This window comes from Ictidomys tridecemlineatus, chromosome X, assembly GCF_052094955.1.
Source record: "Ictidomys tridecemlineatus isolate mIctTri1 chromosome X, mIctTri1.hap1, whole genome shotgun sequence".
NCBI lineage: Eukaryota > Metazoa > Chordata > Mammalia > Rodentia > Sciuridae > Ictidomys > Ictidomys tridecemlineatus.
In genome coordinates, this window is record NC_135493.1 from 61,784,612 (window position 1) to 61,807,307 (window position 22,696).

General features: G+C 31.1%; 1 protein-coding gene across 2 annotated transcripts in view; it reads right to left on the reverse strand.

Annotated features, from left to right (window-relative positions):
* The window catches only part of LOC101958962 (connector enhancer of kinase suppressor of ras 2), a 457,679-nt gene that overhangs the window by 193,371 nt on the left and 241,612 nt on the right, over nucleotides 1–22,696 (reverse strand). For both annotated transcript variants that reach the window (XM_078034585.1, XM_040282705.2), the window contains one exon: nucleotides 15,889–15,972. In XM_078034585.1, coding sequence (XP_077890711.1) covers nucleotides 15,889–15,972 — 84 coding nt within the window. The remainder of the gene's footprint in view (nucleotides 1–15,888; nucleotides 15,973–22,696) is intronic.

Here is a 22,696-nt window from a genome sequence, read left to right on the forward strand (position 1 = left end):
GTAGATACATGCTAAGTGGGAGTGTGAATACTTGGATATTTACCTAAGATGCAGCACATAAGAAGTTCACTAATAATCCCTTGCATAAAAGTAGAAGATATAATTATCCCAGCAGATGGGTGGAAATACAAACAATATGAAAATACAAAGGAATAAACCATCCTAAGTAGCCTGAAGTACTTCAACAAGTGATCCCATTGACACCACAGTGGAGGAAAAGTGGGAAAGATAATTTATAAAGTTCATTGTTAAAATGTTAAAGAACTTAGAGATAATATACAGGAAGTGAACTATAATTTCACTAAAGTGATACAGATTCTGAAAAAGAAATCCTGGAAATGAAAAAGTCAATAAATCAAACCAAATCAGTGGAAAGCATAACCAATAGATTAAAACACTTTTAAGACTATATTCTCAGGCCCTGGAGACAAAGTATGTTATGTTAAAGATAAAGTTTATACTAAAGAAAAGATGTTAAGAGACCAGGTGCAGAGTGTTCAAGAAATCTGGGACATAATTAAGAGAAAAAATGTAAGAATAGTTGAACTAGATGAAACTAGAAGCAATGCACAAACTAAAGCAATGCAGTTTTCTTTTTTTAATATTTTGTTTTAGTTGTAATTAGACATAATATCTGTATTTTATTTTTATGTGGTGCTGGGGATCGAACTCAGCACCCAGCAAGTGTTAGGAGAGCACTCCACTGCTGAGCTACAACCTCAGTACCCCTGCAATGCATATTTTCAATGAAATACATTGATTAAACTTTGAAACATTAGGAATGAGATTGAAATCCAAATATAAGACGTTTTTAAAACCCCCAAAAGGCCAGATCAAAAAAGATTCTCTCTAAGATGCATTATAATTAAAATGCTTAATACAGTGAATTATCATAGAATTTTAAAAGATGCAAGAGAAAATGGCAGATCACATTTATAGGAAAATCTATTAGGACTTCAACTCATTTCTCAGTTCAGACCCTAAAAAGCAGAAGGGCTTGGCATAATATATACCAAATCCTGAATAGAAATGGGTTCCAACAAAGATTACTATATCCAGCAAAGTTATCCTTCAGCATTTAAGATAAAATAAAAACCTTCCATAATTAGCAAAAACTAAAAGAATTAGTAAATATCACTGTAATACAAATCATACTAAACATTTTACACAAAAGATATGAAAAATAAGAATCAGAGGCAGCAAAGGGATGAGTCTCACTAGAATAATAGTCTTTTAAACAAGAATTGAGTCTAAATTAATCATTAAAAATAAATAAAAATGGCAGGAAATAAAAATCATCTCTATATAATAACATTGATTGTAAATGATTTAAACTATTCAATCAAAGAAATTTATTGCCAGAATGAAGTAAAAAAAAAAAAAACAAGACCTGACTATATGTGGTTTTCAAGAAATTCACCCTACAGTCAAAGACATCCACAGGATGAAAGTGAAAAGATAGAAAAAGATGTACTATGCAAATTGAGAACAACAGCAAGCAGAGGGAACTACTCTCATCAAAGTAGATTTCAAGACAAAATTAATTAGAAGAGACAAAGGACACTTCATATGGGTTAAGGAAATCATCCAACACAAGATATGATTGCAAATATTTATGACACAATCATTGGTGCATCCACATACAAAAAAGCAATGCTTCTCAATATAAAGAATCAAATAGAACATAATATGATAATATTTAGTGATTTCAACACACCTCTCTTACTATTAAATAGGCCATCCAGACATAAACTATGTAAAGACACTTTAGAACTAAAACAATAATCAAATTAATCAACTGCACCTACAGACATCTATAGACTATTTTATCCATCAACAACCAATATCACTTTCATCTCAGCAGCACAAGAAACTTTCCATAAAACAGATTGTATTTTAGGGCACAAGGCAAGTGTTTGTTAGCAAAGATAAAAATAGAGAATATCTTTCATCCTATGAAGTACTCCTGGAATGAAACTAGAAAGCAACAATAAGATAAAAATATCCATTTTATCTTCTGGAGATTAAAAAATACACTTTGAGAAATTGTTGATAGGAAAAATCAAGAGAGAAATAAATTATTTTACACACAGGAAAACAGACATATAATATCTTTGAGGCAGTATAAAGACAGTTTGAAAAAGAAAGTTTATAACACTGAGTTTTTACAGTAACAAAATAGAAAGATCTCAAATAAATAATTGAATGCTACACCTCAAAGCCCTAGAAAAAGAACAACCTAATTCCAAAATCAGTAGAAGACTGAAAATAATTACAAAGCGAAGCAAAATAAATACATTTGAGAAAAAATTTAAAAAAGATTATAATAAAGAAACAATTGGTTCTTTGAAAAGATAAACAAGACTGATAAACCCTTAGCCAAACTAATGAAAAGAAACAGAGAAGATCCAAATCAACAAAAGTAGAGATGTGAAAGGATATATGACCACAGAAGCTCTTGAAATCCAGAGCCTCGTTAGAAAGTATTTTGAAAATTTATATGTTAGAAAGCTGAAAAATATAGAATATATGGATAAATTTCTAGATATATGTGACTTACCAAATTTATCAAGGGGGATACAGAAGACCTAAACAGACCAATACCAAGCAAAGAGATTGAAGCAGTGATTAAAACCCTTCCAACATTAGGCACGGTGGTGCACACCTTGAATCACAGTGGCTAAGGAGACTGTTGCAGGGGAGTAGTGAGTTCAAAGTAAGACTCAGAAACTTAGCAAGGCAGTAAGCAACTTAGTAAGACCCTGTCTCTAAAATTAAAATATAAAAAGGGCTGGGGATGTGGGTCAGTGCTTAAGCACCCCTGGGCTCAATCCCTGGTACCAAAAAAATAAGAAACAAGCAACAAAATAATAACAATAATAATAAAAAACCCTTCCAACAAATAAAAGCCCAGAACCAGATGCATTCTCAGCCACATTGAAAGAGACCTTTAAAGAAGGAAATGTAAATCTTTCTCAAACTATTCCATTAAATAGAGAAGGAGCACTATTAAACAAATCAGAGATGGAAACTTGAATATCCACATATAGAAGAATAAAACTAGAACCCTGTATATTATCCTGCACCAATACCATTTGATATCTGAAATGGATATCAAAATCAGGCAAAGGCACATCAAGGACAAAAAAAAAAAACTTCAGACCAATATCCCTGATGAACATGGATGGAAAAATATTCAACAAAATATTCACAAAACTTGAATATCCACACATTAAAAACATAGTAAACCATGGGAGTTTTATCCCAGCTATTCAAGTTTAGTTCAATATGCACAAATCAATAAATATAATTCACCACCTAAATTTTAGGAAATGAATCGCATAGTCCTATCTGTAGATGCAGAGACCACTCAATGAGATCCAGCCAATATTGGTGTTATAAACACCAGATACTTGAATCAAATGTATGAAATATGATATGTCAAGAACTATGTAATGTTTAGATCAACTAATAATAAAAATTTAAAAGAAAAACAGAGAAACTAAGGATGGAAGAAATTTACTCCAGATTTTGAGGGCTGCATAAAAGAAATGCAAGGTGAACTTCATACTCATTGGAGAAAACCTGAAAGCATTTCTATTAAAATCAGGAAAAGACCAGGGTGTCCACTCTTACCACTATTATTCAACATAGTTCTTGCAACTCTAGACAGAGCAATCGGGTAAGGGAAATAAATTAATGGAATACAAACAGAAAAAAAAACTGGATTTGAATTATCTCTGTTTTTTGATGACCTGATCCTATATCAAGAACCCATAATACTCCATCAAAAACCTTTTAAAGCTGATGTTCAAATTCAGCAATGTGGCAGGATACAAGATAAATAAATCAATCGTGTAGCTATACTTTAATAATGAATCTGCTAAGAAAGAAGCCAGGAAAACAATTTCATTCACAACAACCTAAAAAATACATTGGAATAAATCTAACCAATGAATTGAAAGAGTTCTACAATGAAAAATAAGGAACATTGAAGAAAATAATTGAAGAAGACATGAGAATATTGAAATCCTTTCCATTGTTATCAAAAAGACAATTAATATTGTCAAAAAATGTCATACTACCCAAAGCTTTTTACATATGAAATCCTTTTCAAAATACCAATGACATTCTTCACAAAACTGGAAAAGTAGCCCTAAAATTCATATGGAAGTATAAAAGATCCAAAATAGCCAAAGCAATCCTGAGAAGAAGATCGATGCAGAAGGCATCACAATACCTTATCTCAAATAATACTACAGAGCTAAGGTATCAAAAACAGCATAGTATTAGGATCAAAACAGACATGATGACAAATTGAATAGAATAGAAAACTCAGAGACAAATCCACATAGATACCATTGTCTATTCTTAAAAATGGTGCCAAAAACATAAGCTGGAGAAAGATAGCCTTTTAAACAAATAGGAGATGGAAACTTGAATATCCACATATGGAAGAATAAAACTAGGATCCTATCTGTCATCCTGCACCAAATGCAACTCAAAGTGGACCAAAGAACTAAGAATTACACCAGAAACTTTGCAACTAGTAGAAAAAAATAGAGAGTCAACACTCCATCATGTTGGTGCAGGTGCTGACTTCCTTAGCAAAGCCTGTAAAGCTCAATGAGTAAAATCACAAATAAATAATTGAAATGTCATCAAATTAAAAAGCATCTGCACAGAAAAGGAAACAATGGAGAACATGAAGGGAGAGCCCACATAATTGGAGAAGGTCTTTGCCACCTGCTTCTCTGGCAGGAGATTAAATATAGAAATATATAAAGAACTCAAAAAATCTAACACTAAAAACCAAATAAATTAGTTAATAAATAGGCAAAGGAACTAAGCACTTTTTTGTGGTGGGGTACCAGGGATTGAACTCAGTGGCACCCAACCAATAAGCCACATTCCTAGCCCCATTTTGTATTTTATTTAGAGACAGGGTCTCACTGAGTTGCCTATCACCTCACTTTTGCTGAGGCTGGTTTTGAACTCACTGACCTCCTGTCTCAGCTTCCCTAAACAAACACTTCTAAAAAGAATTACAAATGTCTAACAAATACATGGTAAAATATTTAATATTCCCAGCAATTAGGGAAATGCAAATCAAATTTACTTTGAAATTTCATCTTATTCTAGTTAAAATGGCAACCATCAAGAATACAAAAAATAATAAATTCTGGTGAGGATGTTGGGAAAGGGTGCAATTGTACATTGTTGTTGGGATGTAAATTAGTAGAACCAGTTTGAAAACCACTATGGAAATTCCTCAAAATACTAGAAATAGAACCACTATATGATCCAACTATTCCCATCATCGGTATTTATCCAAAAGAACTAAAATCAGCATTGATATACTGATATATTGATATAGTCATTTCAGTGTTTATAGCAGTGCAATTTATAATTGCCAAGTTATGGAACCAGCAAAGATGCCTGTCAACAGACAAATGGATAAAGAAACCATAGTATATACACACAATGGAGTTTTATTCACCCATGAAGAAAACTGAAATTTTTCAATTTACTGGTAAATAAATTGAATTGGAGAACACCATGCTAAGTTAAATAAGCTGGGTCTAGAAATTCAAGGATAAAATGTTTTCTTCCAAATGTAGAAGCTAGATTGAAATACAAATAAAAAAAGAATGGATGAATCCCATGAAAACAAAGGGAGATCAGTGGAGTAGAGGAAAGAGACTTAAGTGGAGGGAGGGGTTCAGGAAAAGAGACCATCACTGGAATGAAATTGACTAAATTATGCTTTCTACATATATTAGTATGCCACAGTGAATTTCACCTTCATGTTTATCTATAAAGAACTAATTTAAAAAACTATATACAAATGGAAGGAAAATGAGTAGGGGAAGGGGAACAGGGGAAAAGAGCAGGAGAGGGAAATAGGAACACTGGGGACTTAAGTGGAGTGAATCACATGCCATGCATATATGATTATGTCAAATTAAACTCCAATGTTATGCATAATTATAATATCCTAATAAGATCATGAAGACTTAGAAATTCTAAACTTATAAACACTAAACAAAAGAATGCCAGAATATATGAAGGAAATATCAAAATTAAAGGAAGAAATAGTAAATTCAATAATAATATTTGGAGATTTCAATACCCAATTTCTCAATAGTTGATAGAGCAAAGAGGCAGAAGATTAAAACAGATCTAGAAGCTGTGAGCATTATAAAATAATTATACTTAAAAGATATCCATAGAAAAGTATATCCAACAATAGAAAAATACACATTATATTAATTCATCCAAGAAACATTTTGCAGGAGAAATCATATGTTAGGTTGAAAACTAATCTCAATAAATTTTAAAGATTGGCATTATGCAACATATATCCCCTAACTACAATGAAATAAAATTAGAAATCAATAATGAAGAGATGTTTGAGAAATAGACATATAACTGAAAATTTAAAAAAAACACACTCCTAAATAAGCAATGTGTCTCAGAGAAAATACAAGGAGAAATTAGAAAATACTTGCAATGGAATTAAAATGAAAATATAATAAAACTCATGGGATACAACTAAAATAATGGATGAAAATTTGTGGCTATAAACACTCATGTGAAAAGTGGAGGAAAGGACATCTAATATTCACAGGTCAGGAAACAACATTTGTAAAACGTCAGTGTTCCTCAAACTGATCTAAATTTTCAATTGAATCCACATACAAATTCCAGATGACTTATTTTTTTCAGAAATTGACAATCTTATTCTCATGCAAAAATTATATGGTAATGCAAGGGATACAAAGGAGCCAAGAATGTCTGGAAGAGTAAGACCAATATTACAGGACTAAACCCTCCTGACTTTAAAACTTACTGTAATGTAGAGTTATCAAGACAACACAGTATTTTACAAGAATAGGGATAGATATATGAATTAATGGAATAGTATCTAGAGTCCAGAAATAAACTCATATTCAGGACAACACATTTAAGTGGAGCAAGGAATATTTTTTAACAAATACTGCTGAGTCAATTGGATATACACATGAAAATGAATGAATTTGGATCTCTTCCTGTTGAGAGCCACAGCCGAAGGGGCCCCAGCAAACTTCCAGCTGCCAGCAAACTTTCAGACTGCCAGCTGATGATTGGCTCACAGCGGCCCCAGCAACATCTAGCTGCTTGGCTCCTCTGCGGTGATGCTCATTGGGGGACTTCTTTGGCTCCGCCCATGCGACCCAGCCAATCGGCCTCAAGAGCAGGAGGATTGTGGGAGGTGGAGAGGCTTGTGTTTGTGTGAGAGGCTTGTGGGAAGCCAGTGGTGGCAGTTGGGTTCTGAGGGTTTTTCCTGAGGAGCTGTTTTGTTTGGCCTGTGTGGTTCTAAAAATAAAGTTCGTTTCTTTTGACAAGTGGCTCCTGAATTGTGCCCAGCCAGACTGCAGCATCTTCCCTAGTCCTTACACAAAAAAGAACTCAAAATGGTTCACAGAGCTTTTTATAAGAAGCAAAAAATATAAAGGCAAAGCTTTTCTATTTATTTTAACAAAAACAGAAATGACATCAAAAATACAAAAAATGAAGTTGAACAAATTTTGAAAATTGTGTTTCAGAAAACATTATCAGGAGGTGACAATACAATTTAAAGTTTAGGAGAAAATATTTGCATATTTTATATCTTATTTAGGATTTGTATCTATATAATACAAAGAAAGGTTACAACTCAATAATAAAAGGATGACCTAATTTCAAAATAAGCAAAGGATCTAAATGGATGTTTCTACAAATATGCAAAGGCCAATAAAAATGTAAAATTATGCCTAATATACAAATCAAAACCACACTGTGATAGCAATTCACAAATACTTGGCAGGCTATAATCCAAATAACACACGATAACAAGTTTTGCTGGTGAGAATTTAAAATGGTGCAGCCACTTTGGAATTGAGTCTGTTAGTTCTTTGAGTGATCAGACATGGAGCATATGATCCAACATTTCCATGCCTGGCATATAACCAAGAACAGTGAAAAAGTATGTGCACAGAAAATGTGCACTTCACTGTTCATAGCTGTATTAATGGATACATGTAGTATATCCAAATATTATTTGAAAATAAAAAGGAATGAAATAAAGATACATTCTATACCTCAAATAAATCATGAAAACGTGTTAAATACAAAAGGCCACATATTATTTCATTATATTTACATGAAGTATCCAGAATAGAAAATCTTTAGTGACAAAAAGTAGATTACTGTTTGCCAGGGACTAGAAGAATGATGGAATGGATAATGATTAATATAGTAATGGGATTTCTTTTTGGGGTGACAAAAGTAACTCAAAATTGATTGTGGAGATGTTTGCAGAACTCTGAGGATGAGAAAAGCACCAAGTTGTATATTTTAATTGATTAATTATGTGGTTTGCTGCAGTCTGGCTGGGCATGATTCAGGAGCCACTTGTCAAAAGAAACGAACTTTATTTTTAGAACCACACATGCCAAACAAGACAGCTCCTCAGGAAAAACCCATGCTGATGGTGGTTATAAAATTATATTCAATAAAATTAAGTACTGTGTTCCTTAAGTTTTATATTTCAATAAAGATTATTATAATTTATTAAGTTTAGCTTTATTTAAATATCAAGAGCTGAAAAGTGGCTCCAACTAGATTCCATAGAAACTATCCAGCTATTGTTTTGCAAAATAATTGAGATGTATAATATTAAATTAAAAAATACAATAGTTCTAGTATTTTGGAAGGAATACAGTAAAGACATGTTGGCTTAAGTTCTACCTACTGAAAACAAAATGAAGAAAAATAATCACTACATTGAACACAAAATACAATTTACATACAATTTCCTATCTATAACTCCATTGCCTTATGAATTTTCACTTTTAATTATATGGATTCAGTCAGTGACCTGCATGTAAGCTTTTAGACTCTAGATCCATTCCTCTTCCTGTTTTGAAATGATTTATTTTCTTCCTCCATCAATACCTCAAGTCCAGCCTCCTATGTGATGCTACAAGGACTTTGGCACACATTTTTGGCGAAATACTTAGTATGGTGTCCTTAATGAACCTTGCTTAATAACTTTTTGTTTATACTTTCAGGGACATTGCAAACTTTTTATATTTTCTATGTTGTGCCTTCCTCGTTGTTTAGTGTAAAGCAGGAAGTGGTATTATAATAATCGTACTAACTATACTAAAGTTAAAATTTTCTATGAAGGAATGTATGTATTAAAGATTAAAGAGATGGCTTTTGGGGGCTAGAGAATTGCTAGATGGCATCTCTTGTGCAAGATTCACAACAAAGTAGGAAAGTATAATGAGGTATATAAAATTTCGAAGGGAATACCCAGATGGCTGAAGAATGACTAAGAAAAATGGTTTTCAATGAATTACTGTCATAATAGGAGCACACAATAAGTACTTTAGGCTAGGGTCACTCTTAGATTCAATATAATTAAAATTTATTTCTATGCTGTTGCTAAAGATTTGTGGAAAACCGCATTTAGCTTGCAAATGACATACTTACGTATTGAGATGATGTACCTTGGAGAACAGAATGAGCATAAAATATGTATGGTACATGAGAGATTCATTCTAAGAAAATATGATATTTAGGGAAGATATTTGTTGGAAAACAGAAGTGATGGAACAGAGTAACAAAATATGAACTTACAAGGTAAAATATGATACACACATATGAAATTAATATATCCAAGAGTCACAATGAACAAACATTCATAATACATAAAACTACACATTCAAGTTCATCAATTGTACTATAATGCATGGAAATTTTGCAACAAAGTCATTCCCTTAGCAATTCTTAGAGCTTTATAAAATTTCTGAACCTAATTCTGCATAGTACCAACTAATGGCTAAAATATTGAAAACAAAACCATAAAGAAAACTGAGATGTTATGGGGAGAGATTAACATATATGTATTAATATATATTATATATTAATATATATGAAGAGTGATTTACTGATCTTCCATATTATAAAGAACAAAAGTAAAAAGAATATAGGTTCTGGAGTAACTGATTTATTTACTCATTCATTCCTTAAATAATGTCAAAGAAACTTGTTTTGAAATGATGGTTTTGCAATGTACCATCTCTTCTGTTTTCTAACTTGATCAAAAAAGGTATTAGCATGTACTCCATAGTGTTACTATGGGGACAAAATCGGTATGATATGCAAAGCCATCACATATGAAAGCCTTCTTTCAAGCAGGTAATGAGTTACAAACTCAAATTTTAGAGACCAAGAAAATATATGTAAGGGTATAAACTTGTCATAATAGGAAACAGTAGGAACTCTAAAATGCTAAAAGTTCATGTTCCATTCTTCAAGGGGCAGGCAGTATTCCAATGCATTGAAGCCATAAAGAAACGAGTGCCCAGTGTTGTTCAGCATTCAGATTTTTCAAAGTGAACTGGTTTAGTCTCTTTAACCTACCTCATATTTTTCTATTAAAACTCCATTCACATATGGAATTTCTGCAACAAAAACCCTTAAAGATTTCCCTTCTTTGATAAACACATTGAAGAAGAATAACTGCAATTATTAAATCATAACTGTTGTTGTTCTTTTTTATTCTTTTCTATTTTTTTGTTGTTGTTGTTAACGGGGATTGTACTTGACTACTGAGTTACATTCCATAGCCCTATTTTTTATTTTACTTAGAGACAGGCTCTCACTGAGTTGCTTAGTGCCTTGCCATTGCTGAGGCTGGCTTCAAACTTGCTATTCTCCTATCTCAGCTTCCTGAGCCACTGGGATTAGAGGCACAAACCACCTCGCCCAGCTACAATTGCTCTTCTTATTCTGCTATCTTATATATTAATAATAGACTAACTAGGAATAGTTTGGAGTTCAAAGTAATATAGAGAAATCATAAAATTGTATCTCAGTTCTGATATATATCTAAAGTGAATGTCTATGGAATGCAATATGCACTGGAAATATCATCCATGCCAATTGAAATTATTACAATTTCTCAGCATGTATTAATTTTATATATTTTATGTGCTTTATGTTGAATTCCTTCTAACAAATAATTTCACTGAGTGCTTTCTCTCCTTTTCATTGGTACTGTTTCCTTTACTTACTATAGACTTCCTTGATCCAACTGCAAGAAATGGAAAACAGAATTTTGATTTTCTATTTTTATTTTAGGGAAAATATCAACCTACAGAATCTCACAAATCCTGTCATTAATATGTTGATAACTGAAAAACTCAACTCACTCAAAGATAATTCCAATTTACAATAAAAGTAAATAAGTTATGGGTTGAACTTTATTGTAGAGAAAACAGTTCTCAACATAAAAGTATGGTTTATGCTCATGACCTTTTGCTTTCTGTTTCACCAGTAAGTGAAAAAAGATGTTTGTATTGAAGCTACTCAAATACTTCATAGTGCCACTTCAGTATTTCAAAGCTGAGAAAAGTTAGGTTTGTTATGTAGCAGAACATACTAATAAGTGTAATTTTCCTCAGATGCTTTGGACAACTACAAATAGATTATTTCAGCAAGGAAATATTTGTCTATCACTACCACCTTATAATTATATAACAATTTTTATTTAAAAATGCTTTCACATAAATAATCACATATGATCTAACCCCAAAATTGAAGTAAGTAGAACAGTGAGTTTAATTACCACCTCACAGGTGAGTGAGTTGAGTGATCTGTCTTGTGCAAAACAAGGTGTTACTTGCTGAATGACTGGTCTCTTATCTTCAATTGACTGCCCTTTCCACTTTAAGACTTGAAATTATATATACCAAATTACAAGATTAGTGCCTGAATTGGCAAATATTTGTGTTTAGTTTGGTCAAGGCCCTCTCTTATGTGTTTGAAGGATAAGCCAAGTTGTTTCTCTGGAAATCAGTATACCTGGTTAATAGAGCATTATCTCCACATAAAAGAGAAATAACAATACGAAGTAGTATAAGAAGACAAAATTTTATGACTGTTTAATCTATAGCAAGTGTAATAATCAGAAAAGACCCCTTGGAGAAATAGGGGTCATCTATTCAGCAATATTCAGATTATAAGAAAGGAAGTTGGCATTTTCAGAGAGATTCAATTGTTTGAATAAAGACAAGTTACTAGAAAGCATGCAGTGAATTATTAAGAGGGTAAGTAGCTCACTGTGGCAGAAGCAAAAGTAAAACAAAATAAACAAGCAAAACCATAAAAACATGGATATTGAGAAAACCAGTGTTGCTTGTTTTCTAATCAGCACTAAAAAATGGATGGTTTTGAATTACAAGGAAAACTATTCAGAATTGCTTTACAGGTAAAGAAGAGCCCTGAGAGGTTTTGAGTAGGAGTATGACACTATCACATAGAAATGTTTATAGAAAGAATAACTTCTTTAAGGTGCATAGCATGGAGCATTACTGTGAAAGTTAGATGTACTTCTTATACAATTAATTGGGTAGGCTCCATGTTTTGTGTAACAGAACAACAACAACAACAAACTTCATTTAGTATCTTTAAAAATAATTTACATTCAAAGAAGTGTATGTTTTGAAAACTTAAATAAGCCATAGTAGATCATGTAAACTATCTTGAGAGGAAAAAAGACACAAGTATAAGGAATATATAGGCACATCACCCACATATAAACAGGAAAAAATCTGTAGTTCATGTTTTAAATAAGAAGAAAACAATTGACAGTGTGCTAATTGAATTTAAAAGACACCTGGCAGCTTGAAAACTTTCTCATCTCTAATAATATATTGTATTTTGCCATTTTTAAATATAATTGAAGGATAATATATCTTAAAAACAAAATGGATAGAAATAGCCATTTAACTAGCCCTGCAGAAACCAATGATATTATAAACTAGTGGAATATACGTGTTTCTCCCCATAAACTTTTAAAAAGGAGTCTTAAATTATTTTTTCAATTAGGGCACTGCAAAACTTTTCTCAACGCTAATGACATCTTTAAAGAGGGTTAATATTTTACCACAGTACTTTGCTCTTTCAGAGAATGTAACTAATTCTAGCACTGCCAATAACTTATAATATTGCCTTGATTTAAAACAGGCAATCTGTTCGGCCCTTTCTGGAAAGACAGTCAGGAAAACAAATGGAACTTTGTTTTGGAGTGAGGTAATTGTAGTATTTCTAGATACAAATGCTATGAAGGAAATAGTGTTTCACACCGAATGAGACCCTGGGCTTAGGAGTCAGACTACTGTGACTTTGGGTAAGTTATGTACTCTATATGGTCCAATTTCTTCAATTATAAAATTGAGAAAATAATATATATGATAATATACATAATTAATAAGTTTTATAAAAAGATTACATCAACATTTATAAAATGATTATCATAAGATTCAGTATACAGAAAACAATCCATACATGATAGCTATTATTACTTGGATTTACACTTCATGGAGTGTTTCCTTAGTAAAACATTACAGTACATGTAACTACACTCAAAAGGTATGCAAAATAGGAATTTTACATGTGGAAAGTATAAAGTTCTTTCATTGTTCTAATGGTAGACATAGTAATTAGATGAACATTTCTCTTCATATACCTTTAGTGTTATCTCTGATAAAGAAACTGTAAAGAGACAACTGAGACATCATTTTCACATATGTGTGAGCTTTTACCTACTTAGGAACACAGAATATTCCAAGAAAAAGCCACATCCAATATGTGTGGAACACTTAGAACTTTCCACGTCCAGAAAATGAATGATGGTAATACTTTTGAGCTAGATATTAATTAGCATTCCATTTGGTCTGAATTACTTAACTTTTATAAACAAATAATTCAAATTAGGAATGGTTTATCCACATTTTCCCTTTAAAAGTGGCTATTTGTAGGATGAGGTTGTAGCTCAGTGGTAGAGCATTTGCCTTGCATGTAGGAGGCACTGGGTTTGATCCTCAGCACTACATAAAATTCAGTAAATAAATTAAGATATAGTGTTCATCTACAACTAAAAAATGTTTTAAAAAGTAGCTATTTGTTACTTGTTTAGTAAGAAGTGATTAAGATTTCCCTTTTCCTTCAAATAATTTATAACATTTATTGCTATGTAACTATATAATCAACTATATATAATATATAATACAAATGTAACTCTAAATTTGTTATAATACAAATTAAAATTATAAATTATATGATGAGAAAATTGCTAATATTTTTTTAATTTTAATTTCAAAATTTATGGTTAGAAAAAGTGAGTTATTATCCCTTAATATGCTATATTTTTATGTTACCTTATGTGGGAAAGGAAGAGAGAAATTTCTATATGTCATCACTGAAATTGCTTCTATTAAAGAAGCTAAAAATTTTATTGTTCTGGTAATTATATATTGCTTGGAAAATATTTCCAAAATTATTGAATCAGATCTTGATAAGAAAATAAATATGCAATGTAGTATTTTCCCCTTTTTGAAATACTGGAATAACATAGGAAATTTACTTTTTGAATGTAGAAGTGGAAGTTGGAGGAGTCTAATTACTTTATAATTTGGTCAGAAGGTTCAGAACTGTTCTAAAATATATTCCTTGTGTGTGTGTGTGTGTGTGTGTGTGTGTGTGTGTGTGTGTGTGTGTGCGCGCGCGCGCGCGCCCTGGAAGAGTAAATGCTCCTATCTTTTTAACACTAGTTAGAGGTTTCCTTTCCTTGGGCAGAAAGGATGGAGATAGCTGAACAAAAACACTAGGATTGTTTATCAGGATTTCCTTGGAGTTTGTATTCTGTCTCTGGACCTAGTGGACCAAACAGTCTTCTGGTTTATTCATTCTGGCTCATGGATATTTGGTCTGTCCTTGCACTGAGATATCAGTCATCTAGTCATACATCTATCCTTTCACTTAGTCAATAAATATTAATTCCTTACTATATTCAAAGTACATTTTGACTTTCTGCAGTTACACGAATAAATAAGCAAAATGCCACAGATTGACTAAGATACAATGTGATGAAATATTTGACAATATTAGTTACAAAGTGCCATGTAACTAAACAAGAATAAACAGATTAATTCTACCTACGGATGTCAGACAAGATTTCACAAGAGAATTGACATTTGAGCTAAATGTTGGAGAATGAGTAAGAATTACTCAATAGAGAATGAGAAAGGAGTGGAGGGAAATCCAAACACACAAAATGTATGAAAGGTCAAAATAGTGAAACATTTGGAATATTTGTGGATTTAAGAGTAGTTGGAGATATGGCCAGTAGATTACACGACAGGGAGTTTCAGGAGATGCATTGGAAAATTTGATCAAATTTTTAAGGTTTTTTTAATATTATGCTAAGGAATAAAAGCTAAAAAGCAACTGAGAAACATAGTAGTCAAGAAACATAAGAAGGGCTGGGGATGTGGCTCAAGTGGTAGCGCGCTCGCCTGGCATGCGCAGGGCTCTGGGTTCGATCTTCAGCACCACATACAAAGATGTTGTTTCTACCGAAAACTAAAAAATAAATATTAAAAAATTCTCTTTCTCTCTCTCTCTCTCTCAAAAAAATAAGAAACTTAGAGAAAAATTAAATATTACACAATGTTTCAAGGGAGAAAGGGTCACAGGAACAAAAGATAAAAATTGGCCAATGTCTACTTGCCAAGGAAATAAACAATACATGATTACCAACAGCATTTAAACTGTCAAATAAAATTTTGAACAAATTCATTTGAATTCTTTTAAGACTTTTGAAAGAGAATGTTAACTAGAGTACACGGTAGCATGATTCAATTTGCTTATAAATAATACTGTAAGGAGCCCAATTATACCAAGGTCCTTAAATTCAAGCTAAATGTGGAGCATTACTTAAGTCATGATGTTTGCTTTTCTGCTAGTAGTGAATGTCTTGATGCTCAAAATGAAATAATTCAATTTACTCACCATTGATGAATATTGAGTTGGAGGCATATAATCAGGTCTGTTTTCCATTGTAAAACTTGTTGCTTCAGGTTCAATGATAACTGGCTAAAAGCAAAAGTGAAAACATTAAATGTTGAGACAAATATCCTATAAGAAGGAAAACACAGTTGTTTATAAAACACCCATATATTCCAGTTAACGTTGTAATGTTTTCACACAAAAAATGTCAGATGATAAACTAAACACATTTATAATGGTCATTCTATTACTAGATAATGTTTGAAAGCTTCATATATGTTAGCTATTATTCTTGGAATTTTACACATGTTTACGCCTTTAATCCTCACAACAACCTTATGAGGTGGGTACTATTACTACACACATGAGGAAACCAGGGCCCAGAGAAGTAAAATAACAGCCAAAGTCACAAAGCTTCTAAGAAATACAACTGACATTTGAATTCAAGGAGTCTTTTAATCACTAGACCAGCCAGACTAGTGAACACAAAGGTTCAATTTTAATCAAATTATGAAAATATGAAGGGATTTAGTTAATAATCTTTATATAGAAGATAATGTATTCCAGGATCGATTTTAGTGATTTATCAGTATCAAATTATTTTATATGTCTTGGTGTCATATTAATTTAACTTATTTACATGAACATTTGAAAAAATATACTACATAAAATATATATTGAATCATCTTAACTTCACTTCTATTCCTGGAAAAATTGCATGATAAGTACATTTTAAGAAGTTTATGAACAAATACACATAAAAATTTAACATCCTTACAAAAGAAAAAAATTCCTGGATATCATCAAGATTGAATCATGAAGAAATTAAAAACCTGTTGAACAGATCAGTAAAGAATGAGATTGGATGAATAACATGAAATCTTGCTTTTAAGGAAATCCTAGGAATATATGGCTTCACTACTACTTTTATCCATACATATAAAGAAGAATAATTCCAAATATTCTTAATTTATTCCAAAATATTAAATAGGAAGAAATTCTTCCAAACTCATTCTGCAAGGTCATCATTACCTTGATAATAAAAATAGATAAAGACACAACAACAATAACAAAAATAAAACTACAGGCCAAAGCCTTGAGGAATTTAGATGTGAAAATCTTCAATAAAATATATGAAACCAAGTCCAATAGCACATTACAATGATGATTTACCATGATCAAGTGTGATTCATTCCAGGGAAAAGGATGGTTCAACATATGCAAATCCAAAAACATGATATACCATATCAATCGACAGGACAAAAATCATATGATCATCTCAACAGGTACAGTAAAATTATTTGATAAAATCATGCATCCCTTCATGATAAAAGTGCTGAAGAAATTAGGTATAATTCAATATAATAAAAGCCATTTATTATAAATCAACAGCTAACATCAAACTGAATGGGGAAAAGGTGATCTCTCAGATCTGGAACAAAAAGGATTCACACTTTCACCATTTTTATTCAACATAGTACTAGCCAGAGTAATCTGGTAAGAAAATGACTGGAATTCTAATTAGAATAACAAATATTCTGTGCTTGTATAAATATATAAAAATAGATTCTATTGTCATATAACCAAAAAGAACAAATAAAAATACATAAAAAACAATAAAAATAATTAAAGTTTAAAAAAAAAGAAATGAAAAACACTCAAATTAGAAAAGTAGTCAAATCACTGCTAGCAGATGATATGTTATTATATATAGAAAAACCTGAAATACTCCACTAAAGAAATCTATTAGCCCTAACAAACAAATTGAGCAACATTGCAGGATATAAAATCAACATACAAAAATCACAGCAGCTTTAATCACAACTACTGAGGATGGTAAGGCAATAATATATACTTGATGCCAGGTTGGCAACTTAGAGACCCTATCTCAAAATAAAATGAATAAAACAAAAAGGTCTTTGGAAGTAGCTTAGTGATAGAGCACTTGCCTAGCATGTGCACAGCACTTGGTTCAATACACATTACCAGAAAAAAACAAAACAAAACAAAATAGTAGTGTCAATACTTCCCTATATGCCAACAGGGAATTATCTTGAATAGAAAACTAAAAGGCAATACTATTTACCCTAGTTATTAAATTAAAACACCTAGGAATACACTTAATGAAGGATGTGAAAGATCTGTACAATGAAAACTATAGATTTTGATTAAAAAAATTGAAGAGGAAACAAAAATAGAAGGCCATTCCATGTTCATGGATTAGACAAAAACAATATTTTTAAGCTGTCCAAATTATTCAAAACAATCTACAGATTCTGTGCATTCCCTGACAAAATACCAGTGATATTCTTAAAAGAATTATTTAAAAAATCATAAAACTTGCACTTATCACAACAGCAAAGCAGGAGGCATTACGTTAACTGAATTCAAAATATACAACAAAAAAATGACAGACCCATGGACCAGTGTAATGGAATAAAAAGACTAGAAGTAAACTCACACATCTAAAGCCAACTGAATGTCATCAAATAAACTAAGAAACACACATTAGAAAAAGGGCAGCTTTCTCAACAAACAATATTAGGTAACCTGGACATCCACATGCAGAAGAATGAAACTAGATGCTTATTGTTCACCAGTTACAAAAAATCAATTCAAATATATTAAAGACTTGAATGTAAGACCTGTAACTACAGATTACTAGAAGAAACCATGGGAGAAATTCTTTACAACAATGGAATGGGCAAGGATTATTGTAAAAGCTCATAAAAGATAGAAAAAATTAAAGATAAACAAAAGGCTGGGGTTGTAGCTCAGTGATAGAGCACTTGCCTAACACAAGTGAGGCACTGGGTTCAATCCTCAGCATCATGTTATATATATATATATATATATATATATATATATATATATATAAAGTTATTGTGTTCATCTACAACTGAAAATTATTTTAAAAAAATAAACGAGGGGGCTGGAGTTGTGGCTCAGCAGTAAGACACTCACCTAGCACACACAAGGTGCTGTGTTCAATCCTCAGCACCATGTAGAAATAAATAAATAAAAGTAATATATGTAAAAAAATAAATGAGCAAAATTATATCAAACTAAAAATATTCTGCACAGCAAAAGAAACAAGTCAAAATACTAAAGAAACAATCTGCAGAATGGGAGAAAGTATCTGCAAACTTTACATTTGACAAGGACTTAAGTAACTTGATAGCATAAAAAAGAAAAATAGAAATTAAAATAGGCAATAAACATGAACAAAAATTTCCCAAAAGAAGATACACAAGTGGCCAACAGTTATATTTAAAAATGTTCAACATCACTAATGATTAGGGAAATAGAAATCAAAACCATAAAAGATATCACTTCATTTGAGTAAGAATGGCTACTATCAAAGAAAACAAACTATAACAAGTGATGACAGACATGTAGAGAAAAAAGAACCCTTGCACACAGTTAGTGGGAATGTAAATTGGTAGAACTATTACAGCAAAAATATGGATGATTCTCAAAACACTAAAATTAGAACTACCATACAACTCCAAATCGCACTCCTACTTATTTATACAAAGGAAATAAAATCAGTAGTCAAAGAGACATTTGGACTCTCTTGGACATAGCAGCACTTTTCATAATAGCTAAGAAGTAGAAATCTATCAACAGATGACTAGACAAAGAAACTGTAGTGAATATGTACAATGAAATACTATGTAGTCAATAAAAAGAAGATGATCCTGGCTGGGGTTGTGGCTTAGTGGTAGAACACTCACCTAGAATGTGTAAGGCACTGGGTTCAATTCTCAGAACTACATATAAATAAATAAATTAATTATTTAACTAAATAAAGGTCCATTAACAACTGAAAAATATTTAGAAGGTGATCAAGTCATTTTCAATAACATGGCTGGAATTTGATTTCCTTAAATTAGATGAAATAAGCCAGGGATATGAAAAATGATTACCACATTATCTCACTGCTATGCAGAATCTAAAACCAAACTAACAAAACTTTGATCTCATAAGAGTAGAAAGTAGGATGGTGATCCAGAAGTTGGGAAAAGTAGTGGGAAAGGAGGAATTGGGAAAGGCTGATCAATGTGTACTAATTTATAATTAGATAGGAGGAAGAAATTCTGGTTTGATGTTCCACTATAGGGTGAACATATATAATGATTATGAATTATCTTTAATTTCTTTTTACACATTTTTTGTGGTGAGAACATTTAAAATCTTGTTCCTGAGAAAATTTCAAGAATACACTATATTATTATTAACTGTAATCACCATGCCACACAATAGATCTCCACAATATTATAAAATAAGTATCTAATATAAGGAATAAGATACAGATTGCCTAAATAAGTATATCGCAAATACTAGGGAAGATAATTTAGCTGGGGATCCTTTTTCACTTATAAAAAAGTCAATCCTAGAGAACAATAGTTGCTGTGTGTTGCATCATGTGTTCCACTATTCCATTATGTGAGCTGCACTCATTATACTTGCTAACAGCAGAGCATTAAGGCCAATGAGTTTGAGTTCTGGTTTTAATATTTATAAGGTGTAAACCTTTCTGTAAATGAAACTTTCCACGTCTCAAATTTCCTCATATATAAAACAGAGATAATACTAATACCTTCCTCACGTGGATATTATATTCAGTAATTTGAATGTCATAAATAAAATGTCTTGTACAAAGTAATCATTAACTAATGCTATTAAATTATACTTATCTGTGTTTTTTTCCTTATAGTATGAAAAAATCACCAAATTAATGAACTTACATATTAATGTTGAAGGATATATATTTTTAGGAAAGATCTTAATTAAACTTTATAACCAATGCCACACCATAAAAGATGTCAGCATGGTCTCTCCTGTGGAAAATGAGGGCTAAAGTTCAAATGTTCTTGTCCTTGTCCTTAATGCGTGAGTATCCATGACATTTAATTATAGAATTTCAATTAAGACCAGCAAAGTCTTTACATATGTGTAAAAAATAATTCACACATTTGTTGGTTCTTTCCTACTATTATACTGGTTCTTAATCCAATTTTAAAAACTACCCTCAATTATATAGCATAACAACAATTAAATTGAATAATACTTTTGATTTAAATAATTTCATTAATTTGATGTCACCTTTTATATTTTTAGCAGAACTTCTTAAGATAAAACCCAATTGTTTGACTAATTTGATAGATAAAAATATCCTCTGATCAGCTGAATTTTAATTGAGTTTTTTATCTTCAAAAAAGAAATATCAAAAAAAGGTAAATTTCAACTGTTATTTTTTCATTGTTAATGAAAGCAAAACCATGGCACTAATTACTTAATGTAAACATAGTCAAATCTTTTGTAACAGTATTTTATTGTCTTTACTACCTCCAAAGCTGAGCATTGAAAAGATAGTAGATGAGACTAAATTATAAGATACAGATACATGAAAAAAAGGAAGGATATCTTTTAATGTTAGAGAGAGGTATAATTTATCTTACTTCATCATAAATAAAAGAGTGTTTCTTCCCTTTTATGTTTTTTTCTAACTTATCATATATTGAAGTGAATAATATGGTTAGAAGTTAGGTATCAGTTTTATATATAACTTGAAAAAATCAGGAAAGATATTCACTAAATGGTTAACAATGAATAGTCCTGAAGGTGGAGGGAGTTTCAGTTTTTACTACACACAATTTAAAAATTGTTGAGTTAAACCAAAGCAATCAATAAATCATTTGAAAATGAACTCTGAGGTCAGTTATGTTTGATAATGAATAAATTCATACTCATACTAGAAAAAAAGAATTTTAAGTCCTCTTTGCTGCACCATAAATATACATTTTTTTACTTTATATTACACATAATATTATATATTTTCATAATCATATTTTTAAAAATAGTTATATTTTCTAGTACTGTATATCATATAGTAGCAAAACATGGTTTTTATTTATTTTATTTCCTCAAATTAAAAAAATTCATATTAGTGCTTAACATGCTTATGGTTTTCACTTGGTTAGCTGACACATTTTTTATTTTAAAAAATTATTAATTTTAAATAGCAGATTTTTATTTTCCTTTAATGTGCTGTGTTGATAAATATACTGAACTATCAAAAGCCAACAGAATTTAGTGATGATTTTGTTATTAATTTGTTACAAATTAGCATACAGTAGGGACTGTTTAAATGTTTGTTGAACTAAACTGATAATAACGTTAAAGAACTGAAGAAGCACTGAAGTAAAAGAAATGTATAAAATTCAGAAATGCTAGAGGAAGTATATTAATATTGGATACAAAAAAATCATCCAGTGAAATTTAGAACAGGACATTAATGCCATATGAAGCCACATATTATATGCCCAACAGATAAATAGATAGATAGATAGATATCTAACTAAATTTAAGAATTAGAAGAGCCCAGAGATGACACTTTGCATATGAGAACATTAAGATACACTGATAGTAAGCAAATCATTCAAGGTCACACAGCAAAAGATATCACTGAGATAAAACTAATTACTATGTTTCTGACACATATATTCCACATGGTTTGACAAATGATAAAAAAAAATGTTCCATAAAAGACAGGATGTGGTAAGTTCCATAATAGGTATCAATATGGTGTCATAAGAATAAAACCAAAATCAATATTAGACCTTTTCAGTGAAATAATCATTTATTGTAATAATTAATAAAAAGGAAACTGTATCTATACCACAAAAGCTACATGTTTGTCATGCAACATTGTAAGTTATTCAGTGCTAGTATATCAAGTTTCTGATCTATAAAATGTCACTAATAATAGCATATACTAATGTGAATTAAATAAGCATGTGTTCAA